General features: G+C 39.2%; 1 protein-coding gene across 1 annotated transcript; it reads left to right on the top strand.

The window, feature by feature from the left end:
• The first annotated feature begins 5036 nt into the window (after positions 1-5036).
• On the top strand, positions 5037-6778 carry LOC149837948 (uncharacterized). The gene is made up of 2 exons (XM_090008158.1): positions 5037-5186; positions 6410-6778. The coding sequence occupies exons 1-2, from the start codon at positions 5037-5039 to the stop codon at positions 6776-6778; spliced, it is 519 nt and encodes a 172-aa protein (XP_089864284.1).
• Positions 6779-16665: the final 9887 nt, after the last annotated feature.

Here is a 16665-nt window from a genome sequence, read left to right as displayed (position 1 = left end):
TCAATTGGCATTTAGTGGGCCATTTTCTTTATTTGGAGGCTTCTCTTGTTTTAACGATAACATTTGCTTGACCACAATGTGGACTAGACAATGAAGTGTATGAATGATGAAATCAACTGAAGAATGCTGCTGAAAATGATGAAGATGCAGGATCAAATCTCATGCCATATGAACAACATAGAATGCGATGATAATGCGAACAAACGAATGCTCAGCTGGATGTTGTATTTAGAGATAATCAGGGGATGCAAAATGATCGGATTATGCAAAGTGTGCAGGGTTTCACAACAAATTCAATTTCCTAATGGGATGGATCCAGCAATGGAGTTTCACAGCAAACTCGAATTGCTAACTTCACAGCAGATCAGATCTGTTGTTGCTAATGGAATCAAGACATATGATTCTAATGTGCCGCCGATGCTGAGATGCATATGCCGCCGGGGATCGAAGTGCACAAATGATCCTGTGCTGGATGCACAGGAGATCCGATGCCACATTGCTAGATGTTATGTAATGGAATCAAAAGAACACGATGTAGTAAATGCGATAAACAAATGTAGCAATGCATTGTATGTGAAAATCCAATAAAATAGGAAAACAAACGATGATGAAATAAGGCAATCATAGGAATTATAAATAGATGCAAGAAGCAAAATTGCAAGTAATGTAAGAACATGCGTGAGTGAGAAAACATTGTTGAATATGATGTAGAACTGAAAGATGCAAAAATGCAACACAGAGGATAACAAATGTAATGAGTATTGAAACATGAACAACGATGCTGCCGATGATGGAGATGCACAAAAATGGTTAATGACCCGAGCAATACGTGAATATAGCTCAGTGATGATGGATGCACAAAAATGGGTAATGACCCGAGCAATACATGAATATAGCTCGATGATGATGGATGTACAAGAATGTGATGATGGATTTCAAACTAGATGTTGTGCATAATCTGCAGGTGACATGAACCAAATGGAAACTAATAGATGAAAATGCAATAGAGGGGAAACAATGGCACCAACCGATACATTTACCACATGGAATGTGGATGATAGACAAATCAAAGGGATGCGCAGGAAAGATGCAATTGATGATGCTAAACAGGGAATGCATTGCAAAAGATGCAAAAACCCACTGAACAGAAGAAAACGAAAGCAAAACATGATGAAGCTGAATTAAAACAGAGGATAAACTATGCAAATGAAATAAAACACATTGCAGAAATGTAGAAATGCAACAATGAATGATGCATATGATACCAAAAACAGAATGCTGATGCACAAAGGCTAAATTCACATCAATGAAGGCACCTCTTACACTTGAAAGGGCAGGCAATGCGATGGTGAATGCCACATATATGATGCAAATGAGCTATGATGCAAATGATGCAGAAAATGCATAAACAAATGAACATACAATAAGGAATTACAAACAAAAAAATTGAAGTATAAGCAATATGAGGATAAGAACGAGATTAATGCTCTGTTGCAGTATGGAGATCGATACTGCTATGGGAGATCGATGTTGCATCATGCACTTCTGATGGACAATGGAGAATGAAAGAAGAGAAATAACAATCAATGCTATGCAAAATCAAAAGAAAACAAAAAGAAGAAATGCTCAAAATGCAAATTCACAGAAAAACAAAGAGGGAGAGTGGATGATTCTCACCGTGGCTTGGCAGAGGTAGGAAGAAGAGAGGTGATTCCTCTATATGCTACTACTAGACCGAATTCCTTCACCAATCAAGAAGAAGAACCTGAGAAAAGGAGAAAGAAAAGGGGAAAGAGAAGAAGAAAGAAGAGGGAGAAAGGGAGAAGGAGAGAAGAGCCTCTTGCAAAGACAACTCCAGGCAAAGCTCGATAGTCCTCTCCCCTCCCCTTCGATGGTGGTTATAAAGGGGAGGGCCATTACAACATTTTTGAAAACAGTCCCTCAATTTTTTTGGAAAATTTTAAAACGAGGTTTTAGTTATAACATTTTTAAAAACCCTAAAGTTATTTTTTTGGAATTTTTCCCTTTTATGATATTTATTTTTCTTTTTTTTAAAGAAAACCTAAAACATAAGGAAAATACAAGGAACTTAAGAGATGGGATCCATATGAGGTTTTTGAAAAATTTAAGAAAATATTGAATTTGAAATTTTGAGGATTTTACAAAAAGAGAGTTTGTGAAATAGCAGAATTAATTTTAAAAATTGAGTTTTAAAACGGATCTGGATCCGAGATTGGATCAAATACAGAAAATAAAATTGGATTTTGGATTTTTAACAAGGAAGTGGATTCGAGAAATAATTAGAAATTGACCCAATTGCTTTTCTGACTGACTCAGAAGGCGGGTCCTTGGGGTAAAAAGGAAAATCTTGAAACTTTGAAAAATTTAAGGTGTTTACAGTAACTACTAGTATTATTTCATGTTTGCTAATAATGCCTGTCCAACAGTTGGTTACGTTAGATAGTTTGTTCATAGTTAGTTGTGGTAGATAAAATACATTAGTTTATTCATTAGCTGGTTATATGCTGTTTTGCATAAAGTTATTCCACGGATGAGTCAATAATTCATAAGTTCTCATAGTTTAGCTTTTTGCTTCTGCCATAGTAAGTGTTTCACATTGACTCTAGCTGAGTAGAATAATATATTATGTGTTTAGGTAGTTTAGCATCTACGTGGTTTGAAATTTTAGTCATTTAGGACTTTAATTAGCTTCAACATGTTTTGTTTTGTTTATGAGTCACAACATTTTTTGTTAATTGGTCTTTCTTTTGCCAATCAGTTTAGACTAGTGCATTTTATAATTTCTGGTTAGTCGTATGCCGCCCTTTAGTAATAGTCATCTTCTTCCTGTAGTTAATATCATTCACGCCAGTTAAGCACAATAGATCAGATTTAGTTATTCCATGTCTTTGTCTAGTATGCTTTCTTTTATTCGATGTGTTTTCATGATCTAGTTAATTAGCATTCATCTTAGGGTAGTTCTTAATTAGTGAAAGTTAAATCAATTGTTACTTACAGTAGTTTTGATATCACGGTTTCTGAAATTTTAAAAGTAGCATTTGGCCTCATGTGTTTCATATTCAATTAGATGTCAATAAGTTAGTTGATTAATTAAGTTCACGATTTTCTCGGGTTAATATAGTTAGGCTGGTTAGTTTAGTACAAGATTATTTAGTACTAGATTTGTTAGTTAGATTTTTATTTAGTTAGTTCTTTCTTGTTTTAATATAGATTAGTTGATTCAATTAGTTATATGCTAATTAGTTAGGTTGTTTTGCTATTTTGTCATTTAGTGCTTTAGTATGTTACTAGTAGTTCATGGTTAGTTCATGTTATTAGTTTAGTTCATGATTAATTAGTTCATATTTTTGTGATTTTTTTCATATTTATCTTTGATTTTTCCATAGATTTTTTTATCTGTTGTGTGTTTTATTTTTGTGTTTTGCAGGAAAGCATTGGAACGTGTGGTAGAGCTCTTTTTGTACCCATGAAGAGCCCCCTAAGGTTCCCTCAAAAGGCCCTTCAGGCCCTTCCAGCCCCTCAGAGCAGAACTCTCCCACTGATTTATCAAACCATATAAGAAGGGAACACAAAGGGACACAAGGACTCAGGCACTGAAGATTTGCTTTTATTTTTAGATTACTTTTTATTTTTAATTCAATTTAATTCAATTGGGTTTGTAATAAGGCCATTTATTTATTTGTTTAAGCCCTTTGCGTAGGGTAGCACTCACTTATTTATTTATTTAATTAATTCTTTTTTTTTGGCAATAAAGAGTAGTTTAGATTGTTTATCGAATACAAAATATTTTCCGTTCTCTAAGTTTGACCCGAACTCCACCACTCGTGTGAGCCAGTTTTTATATTTTTGGTGTCTGACTTTAACTTGATTTTGATTAAAAATATTATTTTAAAAAAGGGTTTTCCAAAACACACACCAAATTTTTGGCATCGTTGTTGGGGAACGACGAGTAATACGGGTATTCACTTTATTGCCACTTTTGTTTATGTTTTATAGGTTGTTAGTTTCTCTTCTGTTTACTTAGGATTGTTTAGTTTACTTTTCTTGTTGATTATTTAGGATTGTCTAGTTTCTTTTCAACATTTATGTTTAGAACGACGTGTTTGCACACCTTAAATATTAGCTTAACTTTCTCGCATGACCCACCTATTAGGATTCTCTTAGAGGTGACTGTGCACAATTGGTACCGTGCTCATAGTTTGAATTTTCACAAAATATCTGTGGAGTGCAAGTGTGGCATTTGTTTGTTTCTTGCTTTCCTATTATTTTTTCTTCTTTACTTGCTTTGTGGTTTGCTGTGGTTTGGCCGCTTAGCGCGCTAAGTATGTAAAAAAACCTGTGTTTTAGGACGGTTGTTGCACCAGTCTACCCTTAGGCGCATGCAAGGGTGACACTTGCTTGATCCCGAGCTTGTAGAGATAGTTGAGGACCTCGAGTCTCATATTAGGGGAGCCCACAGATCCGACCCCATGGTTGAGGATCATCAGTTGATCCATCCTCTTAGGGAGTACTTCATGCCCAATACTTATACTGCCGCTTCCTGCATCACGATACCTGATGTGGGAGCAACCCATTTTGAGATTAAGGCCAGTGTCATCCAAATATTACCATTCTTTTATGACCTTAGCAACGAAGACCCCTACCGTCATCTTGATGAATTTCTTGAGATCTGCTCTATGGTGCAGATCAACAATTTCATGGATGACACATTGAGGTTGACGTTGTTCCCATTCTCTCTCAAAGATAAAGCCAAGCACTAACTGGAGGCTCTTGATACAATTTAAATTACCACTTGGGAACACATGCAAAGAGAATTCCTCAAAAAATATTTCCCGATTGGTAAGAAGAACCAATATTGAAAAGCCATCACCATTTTTTCATAAATTGGGGGAGAAATATTTCATGAGACGTGGGAGAGGATGAAAGATCTTCTCTGAAAGTGTCCCCACCACCAAGTGCCTCGTTGGCAACTGGTGCAATATTTTTATGATGGGCTTACTAAGAAGAACCGTTAAATGGTTGGTGTTGCCTGTGGGGATACTTTTATGCTGAAGAGTGAGGATGAAGCATGGGCTCTTTTTGAGACCCTGAGTGAGAACTCAATGCACCATGCTTCTGCTTCACGTTCTGAGAGGGCCACACTTGTACAAGATGAGACGAAGAAGGTGGCATATTCGAGATAGGAATGCACCTTGAGTTGCAAAACAAGGTCGACCAACTGTCCCAGAAATTGGACCAGTTGTTGTCGAATCCTTCTCCAGCCCTGCAGGTGTGTGCATTGTGTGTTAGCACTGGAAACCATGTTGTTGACTGCTCCACACTGCCATAGTATCCTGAGTTTGTTCAGGAGCAAGCTCAGATGACGCAAGGTTTCTTTAGGCTTGTACCAAACCCATATTCCAACACGTATAACCTGAGTTGGTGGAACCATCCCAATTTCTCGTGGAGAAATCCACAAGCCCAACCCCCCATCCCTTCCCAAAACCAACCAAGGTAAGGCAGTTATGCGTCTGGTTTTTAGAGACCCAATTTTCCCTCTTCCTAGCTATCCTATAGTTAACCTCAATCATAGGAGCCTGCATCCAGCCAATCCTTTGAGGACAAGATGCTGTAGGCCTTCTCGGATATTAAGGCAAACTTGAGTTCCCACACTCAGTCGATTTCCAAGTTAGAGACGCAGATGAGATAACTCGTCGAGGCGCTTAGCAGGTGAAGCGAGGGGACACTGCCTAGTCAGTTGATGGTGAATCCGAGGAGTAAGGAGTCGATGCATGCCTTGCATAAAGCAGATGGTCATCAGGAGTAGGCTCAAGCGGTTGTCGCCCTTAGAAGTGGGAAGCAGTACCAGTCGAAGAAGGCTGCAAAAGAAAGCGAGAGATCTAGTGAGAAGCAACCAGTCCCTATTGTTCTACCTCAGGAAAGCAAGACAACTCCCCCATCTGAGCCTTCCAAGTCCTACATCCCAAAGCCCCCTTTCCTGAGGCCTTAGAGAAACCGAAGTCGTTCGACAAGTAGGGAGTGAACATGCAAGAGATGCTTGAGATATTCAAGCACGTTCAAATAAACCTCCCATTGCTAGATGCCATCTAGCAGGTCTCTGCCTACGCAAAGTTCTCGAATGAGCTTTGTACGCAGAAGAGGAAGCTGAGGTCTTATGTGCCGAAGAAGATCTATCTGACTGAGCACATGAGTGCAGTGTTATAGCACCAAACCCCACCGAAGTTCAAGGACCCAGGAGCTCCTATTATTTTGTGTGTCATAGGAGACATCACTGTTGAGCGCGCCTTGCTCGACCTTGGGACAAGTGTGAATATCTTGCCGGGTTTCTTTTATGACCAATTCAGATTAAAAGAGATGGAGCTGACACCTATGACTCTGCAGCTGACAGACAGACAAGGTTTTGCGAGGGATTCTTGAGGATGTTCTGGTCAAGGTGGAAGAATTCTACTTCCCTATTGACTTCATCATTCTTGATATGGAGGGAGTTGACAATGTTAGACAGACACCCATTATCTTTGGTCGCCCCTTCTTGGCCACTGCCAACACGTGCATCAATTGCCGTACTGAAGCAATGGATGTGTCGTTTGGTAATAGGAAGATGAGGTTGAACATCTTCAATGCAGTGATGGGCCCTGCAGGATTGGATGCCTCTTTCTTGGCAGATTTCATTCAGTACTTGGTAGAGGCAGAGTCGGTATGGACGTTGAGTTACCTTCCTCAGGATGAGGACAATGAATCACTCGTAGGAGATGTGTAGGGGTGGGCAACGGGCCGGGCGGCCCGATGGGCCAAGCCGAACCGGCCCACCATGGGTCAAGGTTTTAGGCCCAAGCCCATTAGCTACCGGGCTGAAGCCCAGCCCGTTATATACAAGGGCCAGGTCCGAGTCAGCCCGTTGGCTACCGGGCCTGCCCCCACAATTTTTTTGTGCGTAAAAACAAACACAAAAAAATGTTGTGTGATGGAGAAGATCGCTGCACAAAAAATCGCTATACACACTGATTTCCTGAGTTTTTGAATGGCCAGAGTAATGTGTAAAGTACTGTGACTCAATCAGTGGATCTGCTCCGGCAGCAATCACTACCATCTTTGTTTTTGTGGAACTATGGTGGTACACAATGATTTACATAGATCTGAGCTCCAAAAGCAAAATCCGACCTTTGGATCATGTTTAATATGTTGTATTTACTATTTTCTTGTGTTAAAGTTGACTCCAACATGATGTCTTATAACATTTTTAAACCACCTTTATCTTCATGCATCATGGACCGTTGATTTTTTACTGTTTTAAAATGAAATCTTGTGGTGCACTTGACATGATAAAACATCCTAACACAATAAATCTACTATTTTACACACATCTACATGGTTGAATCTATGCACACAATAGTAGAGCTCGGCGGCATCAGGATGGGCCGGCCTGACCCGGGCCAGTTTAGAGCTAGGCCTGCTGGGCTTTAAGTGTGGCCTGACCCATTTTCTAAAAGGAGAATCTTTAAAGGATCATGGTTTTTTTTTTTCAAGGAACGATGCTGGGGTGTTACCCCTGAATTCTATTGATGATGATAATATGATTTACATACAATCAACCCTTTTGGGAGGCCAATCCGGTGGCTTGTCCTTCTACAATAGGTCATTACAGGTACATAGCAGAAAAAGAACTCACCCCATAGCCAAAACAGGTCCCTTGCAAAGGATTTTTTCAAAATGAAAGGCATGAACTAAATCCCTAGCTGCAGGTGAAGACATGAGCCGCACTAGCTTCTGTAATAAGCTTACACAACTTAGGGGAGTTGGAGATAAGATCAGCTTTACATCCCTCCTGAAACTCAGTGAAAAATCTACCACATTCAGATTCAATTAAATCCCTGTTACGCAGTCTTTTAAACCCATCGATAAATAGAAATTTATTTGCATTGCTAGCCGCAAATAACACTAAGTCATAATCTCTGAACAGTACTAAAGCAAACCTTATCCATAGAAGGCTAGGATCCTCCGTCCAATAATGTTCTTTAATCAGACCTGTCATAGCAAACAGGTTAACCTCATTTCTCAAAGCGTCCGGCCAATCAAGGGCACACAATAATTTTGAGCAAGACTTCCAAACGATACCACTCAAGGGCACACATCTCCTTCATGGTATGCTTTGTTTCGAAGTTTCCATATGTGCCATCAAACAACATGGAACACTAGATCCCAGCAGTTCTTTAACCAAGAAACACTGCACCTCGATTTCATCCACCACTTGAGTTCCTGAACAAAATCTGAGTGTGGAAGTCTATGCATGAGAAGAATAGATGCTTGCAATCTTCCTCATATTTAAGGTATAATGGGCACCTGCTCGACAAAGAGATCCTGAAGGACTTGAGACGGTCTTGACAAAGTAATCTATCGCGGCACGCTAGGTATACAACCCATGAGGGACTCTTTTGGCCCACACGAGCATGAACCAATCTTGGTTAGTCGCTTGGACACAGATGCTATTCCATATATCATGTCTTGATAAGCATTTAACGTCACATGAGCCTTTTCAACATAAATGAAGTCCTAAAGGACTGGACTTGAGGCCAAATAACGCTAAGCTTCGCAAAGGGAGGGTGCGTCTATGCTGAAACATGCGCAAGCCATATTTAACTGTAATTTTTTTCACATTATGCAGCGTTCTAGTATCTTGAATAGAAACTAAAGACATAAAAGAGGGAGCCATCCAAAGGTCTTTCAAAAAACGAACAGACTCACCATTCCAAACCTGAAATGAAATAAGTTGGCTCAATGATTTTCCAGCTCGAATGGATACCTTTCCAAGCCCCCGAGCCTGATTCGGGATTAGCGCCCCACATGCTCCTATTGCGTAGATATTTATTCTGCATAACTTCAGCCCACAAAGAGTCTTCACGCATGACGTCAATGGCTAGCTTGGCCAAGTAGGTTGCATTTAACTCACTCATCATATGTAGCCTTATGCCTCCTTCCTTCTTGGGCTTACATAGCACCTCCCAAAGAAAATTCTTGAAGAGAGATTCAAGTTGACCAATGACTTTTTAAGGAATCTTAAAAGGATAGCAGCCAAAAAAACAGGAATGCTAGTCAAAGTATTATGGATTATCTGAATTCGTCCAGCGTACGATCGATAGGGATTTAGATTTCTTCTAAATTTTTAGAACAACTTGCTGACACACTTCAGAGTTTAACATACCTTGGCAGAGAGGTAGACCCAAGTATTTTAGTGACAGAACTCCAGCCTGCCAACCCGAAACCGCTACGTACAGCACGATCCACAGATGAAAGATCTACGTTAAGAGGCACTAAGACAGATTTTTCGTTGTTAATTTTTATGCCCGCAGCTTTTTCAAAATCGTACAATATAATTTTTATGTTCCTCTCAACTGGTCCTCCCAAGGCTTGCATATATAATAACAACACATCATCCACATACAGAAGACGTGAAATATGATGATCAACAAATGGGATCTTGACCTCTTTCAGATGATTGTTACCAATGCTTAGATTAAGATATCTAGAAAAGTGTTCCGTAACTATCAAGAAAAGGTAAGACAAAAGAGGGTCACCTTGCCTAAGGCCTCGAGAGCTCCAAATTTTTTTTCCCGGGGCTGCCATTAACTACCACACGATGAGAAGTTGTGGTCATGCATTACATGATCGATCCTCTAAACACATTGAGGTTGAAATCCAAGGCGCATAAGAGAGTTTTCCCGGAAGTTCCACGAAACTCTATCGTAAGCTTTAGATAAATCAAGCTTTAAGCAAAGAGCCGAGGTTTTCTTTTTTCTAATGGAATGAACAATCTCATGCGCTAAAGGAATACTATCTCTGATATCTTGGCCTTTCAGAAATGCTCCTTGATTTTTAGATTATTCTAGTGAGAATATATCTCATCCGATTCACCATAAGCTTAGAAATAATCTTATATAAAAAATTGCATAAGGCAATAGGGCAAAAATCTTTAAGTTGCTCAACACCTAGGAACTTAGGAATAAGGGAAATAAGGATAGAATTAACATTCTTAACGATCTTACCCTTAGCAAAGAAGCCTTTGACAACAGCCACCACATCGCTACTAACAATGTTCCAGTATTTCTGATAGAACAAGCCAGGAAAGTCGTTTGGGCCTGAGGCTTTTTCACCATTTTCTTGGAAAACCACAAGTCGAATCTCTTTGTCCGAGACAGGAGCCAACATGAGTTCATTCTTAGTCTCTGAAACTATAAGACCCTCGCCCATAGGCAGCCCATCAAATCTGTCCTCTTCCTCCTGAAAGTGCTTCTGGAAAAAATTAGAACATTCATCTTCAATGGCGGGAGTTTCAGACACATAAGACCCATTCACCAACATGTGGTTAATATGATTATATTGGCGTCTACCCTTCATTGAAGACATGAAAATTTTTGTATTTTTATCGCCCTCTTTAAGCCAAAGGGCTTGATTTTTGCCGTCATTGTGATTCCTCTTGTTGAAGTGTTTTTTAAAGTTTCTTCTTAAGATTAAACTCCAACTCCACGTCCTCATGCGAAGGACACGAGCAATCCATTTTCTGCTGGACCAACCCGAGGTCCGCTCGTAGACGAGAAACCTTATCATCAAGATTTTTATTTTTGCACCACTGCATAAGATTATGACTTACCTCATCTAACTTGTTGAGGATGCCAATCATGGGGCAACCTTGTTGGGGAGCACTCCAACTCTGAGATATAATGTTCATACACTCCAGATTCGAGAGCCACCAACTAAAGAATTTAAATGAGGAATTTTTTTCTGAGCCACTACACCTACTGAATCAAACAGTTCTAGGAAAAACTTTTAGGAAGCTACCCATGCCCACATCATCGAACCACTGATAATTGACAAAGCATCTGTCTAATCTGCATTCAACATTAGCCCTGCTGGTTGGTTGTTCAGGTATATCTTGCGTTCATATCTCCAATCTTGAATAGAGCTCTAGTAGAGATAAATGTTGGATTTAGAAATCCACCCAAAACTAAAAGGACCGATTTACATGTTCTTGTTAAATCATTGAAACAAAACTAAAACCGAACTTGATGCAGAAGCGTACCTGAATCCATTGGCGCTCCGGTAGATCGTTGGCGGTATATGATCTTCCATAACCTGTATATCTGGCCCTCCCTTTTCCTTTCTTCAGACCTAATGAGAGAGGGACTGAATTCACTATCTGACTTATGGGGAATCTGAAGAGAGGGTCATTATATAAGGTTTGAGGAAAATAACCTAATGTGTTTAGGAGTCTGTTTCAATTCAGCCCATTACAAAATTGTAGACAGGACAAGTTTCTCCACATAGTGTACCATACCATATGAGATATCATAGGGCCCTACCGAATTCGATTATATGAACTAGGCCTGAACCTAAGTCAATTTTACGATGTGTGGTTCAGCATATATAGGCCCACATGAGTTTCTAACAATCTCCCACTTGGGCCACATACGCAACCTTATAATCACACATTGTAACCTTATGAGCTCAAAAAATACTGGCTTATTAATTGATATCTCTACCGATCCAGTCCATTGATTATATCAACATAGAACCAAAGTGGTCTTCGTTACAAATAATGTAATTGGACCCATCAATGATCACGTATATCGACACAACCAAATGACATGGATCAAGTATGGATGTAAAACATGGAAATTACATGCAATGTGATAAAACATGCCTATTTCCAACTGGTCCTTCCTGAAAATTTAGTGAAATCAAAACATAATGAGTACAAAATGAAACTGAAACTTTAACTTTATACCAAAATGGCAAAATGAACTTTATTATATCATAGAACGTCCAAATACAAACTCTCACTAAACTAGCATATCATAAAATGATAAAACACCCATACGAGCAGTATGCTCGTGAAAGACCTTGGGTGACAAACTTTTAGTAAGCGGATCCACAATCATGGAGTTTGTGACAATATGTTCTATAGATATCTGACCATTCTGCACTCTTTCCTTAACAACAAGAAACTTAATTATCAATATGCTTTGACTTTGAGGATCTCCTGTTGTTATTGGAATATAGTACTGCTGAATTATTGTCACAAAATAATTTTAGCGATCTTTCAACATTATCTAAAATCCGCAACCCTGTGACAAAATTACGTAGTGATATCTCATGGTTGAATGCCTCATAACAAGCTACGAATTCTGCTGTCATGATGGAAGAAGCAATGAGTGTCTGCTTGGCACTCTCTAGGAAATATCACCCCTAGACAACAAAAAAATATAGCCTGACGTAGATCTGTGACTGTCTTGGCATCTCGCAAAGCCAGAATCAGAATACCCAATGATCTCCAACTAATCTGACTTCCTGTATGTGAGCATGTAACCTTCTGTTCTCTGCAAATACCATATAACCCGTTTAGCCGCTTTCCAATGATCCATACCTGGGTTACTAAGATATCTACCTAACATCCCAATAATGTATATTAAATCCAGACGCGTACATATCTGAGCATACATAAGACTCCTCACATCAGATGTATAGAAAATCTGTTCTATATCATTAATTTTAGACTGGTGTTTGGGGCACTGAGTGAGACTAAACTTGTCTCATTTAGCAACATGAGTATACCCTGGTTTGCAATCCTTCATGCCATACCTTTATAGAATCCTTTCGATATAACTCTTTTGTGATAATCCAAGAATACCCCAAGAACGGTCTTGATGTATCTGGATCCTTAATACAAAAGAGGTGTCCCTAAGATCTTTCATTTCAAATTTCTTTGTCAGAAATCTCTTGGTTTCCTGCAGTATGCCTATATCATTACTGACAAGCAATATATCATCCACATATAAAACCATGAAAATAAATTTACCTCCACTGAATTTATAGTATATGCATTCATCAACCACATTCATCTCAAAACCAAACAAGAGGATAACTTGATGAAATTTATAATACCACTAATGGGAAGCTTGCTTAAGTTCATAGATGGATTTCTTTAGTTTGCAAACTATTTTCTTGGCATCGCCTATGACAAAATATTTTGGTTGGACCATGTATATTGTCTCATCAATATTCTCATTAAGGAATGCAGTCTTAATATCCATCTAATGCAACTCTAAGTCATAATGATCCACAAGTGCCATCATAATCCTAAAAGAGTCTTTCGTAGAAACCAGAGAGAAAGTCTCTGTGTAGTCAATGCCTTTTCTTTGAGTAAACCCTTTTGCAACAAGACGAGCCTTATATCTTTTCATATTACCCTTTGAATCGATTTTGATTTTAAATATTCATTTGCAACCAATGGGTTTCACACCTTCGGGTAATGGGACAAGATCACATACATCATTGTCACTCATGGATTTAATATCCTCATGCATCCAAGGACTGAGACTTTTCATGAATTAAATATAGGTACCCATAACGAGAATAGTCATCTATGAATGTAATAAAATATTGTTGACCATTTCAAGAAGCCGCAGGAAAGGATTCAAAAATATCGATATGGATTAGTTTTAAGACGTCTGTTCTTCTTTCGGTACCTAATTTTCTTATGTTTGTTTGTTTCCCTTTTATACACTCAACACAAACCTGAAAGTCAGTGAAATCAAGAGAATCAAGAATCTCATTTGACACAAGCCTTTCAATTCTTTGTTTAAAAATATGACCTAAGCGCTTATGCCATAACAAAGCAGAATTCTCATTCGTCAATTTTTGTTTTGTATTATGATAACTTAATTGCAAGGTTTTATTAAATGAGACAATAGTATCAAGCAAATAAAGATTATCAACCGTAGATAAAGAGCTGGTCTTAATAAGATTTGAATCAAGAAATAATTTAAATTTATTATTTCCAAATAAACAAGAATAACCATATTTGTCCAAAACATAAATATAAAGCAAATTTTGCCTAAAAGATGACACAATAAATGTTTCTTTCAAATCCAAATATTTTCCAGTATTTAATAATAACCTAATTGTTCCTATTGCCTCTACTTCAACTGTTTTGCCATCACCCACATAGGTGAATCTTTCAGCATCAATTGATGGTTGACAACTTAGGCAACCCTACATAGACACATTTATGTGAGTGGTAGCACCAGAATCCATCCACCAAGTGTGTTCGGGCACATAAGTTAAATTAACTTCAGAACAAACCAAAGTAAGGAGCGTACCTTTCTTCTCATGCCAGACATGATACTTGGTACAATCCTTCTTCATGTGACCCTTATCTTTGCAAAAGAAACAACTAGACTTTGGGTCCTGATGTCTTTTCTGTTTCTTCTGCGATTGAGGGTCAACTGCAACTTCCTGCAACTTCCTTAGTCATTTCCTTTTTCTTAAACTTGTCCTTAGAGGTTACTACCAAATGAGGACTCCCAGTCCTCTCTTGCTTTATCCTATCATCTTCTTGCACACAGTGTGAAATGAGCTTATTAAGAGTTCATTTTTCCTTCTGCCAGTTGTAACTGACCTTAAACTGACTGTATTGTGCAAGAAGGGATATTAAAACCAAGTGCACGAGCAAGTCCTCAGACAACTCTAACCTTAATGCCTTGAGTTTTGAAGCAAGATGAGACATCTCTATGATATACTCCCGAATGTTTTCTTTTCCCTTATACCTCATTGAGACAGGACTCAAGAGAAGAGTACTTGTCTCAGCGTTTTCATTTTTTGCAAAACCTTTTTTAATTTCTTCAAGAAAACGTTTAGTATTTGCCTATTTGGACATAGTGCCCTTGAAGGATTCAGGAATTGCATGTTTCATGATCATGAGACTCATGCGATTAGATTGATCTCACTGCTCGGAATTCTTTTTATTCTCAGTAGAACTCTTATCCGTAAGAGCAGGTGGTTGATCTTCTCATAGTGTAAGATCCAGATCCATACATCCAAGTACAATCATAATATTTTCTTTCCAGTTCTTGAAATTGAAACCGCTCAAAACAAGGATGAAATTAATGTTTGCAGATATCATAGAAGCAAAAGTATTAATTGAATAAAGAACAAATAAACTCATGATTAATATACCTTTCTCACATGTAATAATATAGAATAATATATTTAAACAATGACGAACCCCATTACAAGATACCTAGCACAACATTGACACTTAGTCTTTGGACAGAAGTATCAACTTGTAAGTGGTACTTTCAATACAGTAATCAAAACATGGGCAATCAGTCTTGTCAAATAACGAGCATGTCTTTGGACTGACTCATTATTCATATGAAAAACCGAATAATTGTCCCATATTTATTACTGAAATTATACATTTGGGCTCAGCCAAATAGTAATCTTCTTTTGGGTCGATCACTATTCGCATGAGCTGCAAACATATAAACATCACAATATTTTAAAATGAACTAACCTACACAACAAAGGTCACTTTGGCAACATATTAATTCAATTTAAAAATATTAGATCCAAAATCAGAAATACCAATGTTCAAATATATTAATAGATGCACGTGAACAATAAGGCAAACATAATAATATACATGGGCCGAAAATCAACCGAATATCGACCCACCAAAGTGACCCATAATGCACGCCAAATAACCCTATAAGATCCTCATTTTTTTTAAATTTTTTATAAGACATAGTGCACGGGTTTGGCCAAACTCAGGTACAGACTTGCACTGCTAGGTTGAGTCCAACCAGACCCGACCTGCAAAACAGTGCAACTTGACCAAGTTCAGTCCCCCAAAACCAAATGGGGACTGAATCAATTGTGTGCCCCATGACCGAACAGAACCTGAGCTGGTCTGACACGATTATTAACCAAACTCAGTTCAGTTCACCAAAGGAGGCCTATACCCAGTAATATACAAGACCGAATCAGTCCTGACCTGGCTGAGCCGACTTAAGGGGGCGTTGAACCGGCCCTGGCCTGATTGAGTTGGCTTAAGAGGGCATAACAAATCGGCCCTGGCCCAGCTGAGCTGGCTGAAGAGGGCGCTGAACCAACCCTAGCTCGGCTGAGCTGGCTGAAGAGGGTGCAACAAATCAGCCCTGGCCTGGCTAAGCTGGCTAAAGAGGGTGCTGAATCGACCCTGGCCCGACTGAGCTGGCTGAAGAGGACGTCAAATCAGCCCTGGATCGGCTGAGTCGACTGAAGAGGGTGCTGAATTGCCCCTGGCCAGACTGAGCTGACTGAAGTGGGCGCTGAATCATCCTGGCAGTCTGAGTCAGCTAACAGGCGCCGAACTGACTTGAAGGTTATTTCGCTTGGTTCAACCCATATGCCTCATCCCAGGTGGACAACAGTGCGATTCGTCATAATCCAATAAGGCCCTAACGAATCGCCAAAAACTCACCAACGGAGGGCCAAGTCTCACCGGCGAGTTGCCAAATCTGACAACAATAGCCGCCAACCTACGAAGATCACCGGTGCTGGCCGAATCTGGCCCAGATGTCGGCAGACCCAAAAGACTGGATGGCATCCTTCCTCTGCCGTTCGACAAACAAAAGAAAAGTGGGGGGACCTCCGCTGCTCATCGTTCGATAACCAGAACAAAGGTAGAGACCCTCCCATCCTTTGGCGATGGTGTCAACAAGGCACTCCACTATTGGACATCTTGATGAGAGCCGCCGTCCATTGCTCGATGAATCGAGTAGCCAACGACCCCTCTTGTTGTTCGACAACCAAAAAAAAAATGAGGGAGGG

This window comes from Nuphar pumila, chromosome 5 (genome assembly GCF_984573655.1).
Source record: "Nuphar pumila chromosome 5, dmNupPumi1.hap1.1, whole genome shotgun sequence".
NCBI classification, from domain to species: domain Eukaryota; kingdom Viridiplantae; phylum Streptophyta; class Magnoliopsida; order Nymphaeales; family Nymphaeaceae; genus Nuphar; species Nuphar pumila.
This window is presented reverse-complemented; position numbering and strand designations above follow the sequence as displayed.

What these genes read in the sequence shown, in the direction of transcription:
- LOC149837948 (XM_090008158.1), top strand. Translation starts at nt 5,037, where the DNA reads ATGGTTGGTGTTGCCTGTGGGGATACTTTTATGCTGAAGAGTGAGGAT. An exon ending in TACAAGATGAGACGAAGAAG is followed by an intron (nt 5,187 to 6,409) that starts GTGGCATATTCG and finishes TGCAGCTGACAG; the next exon opens with ACAGACAAGGTTTTGCGAGG.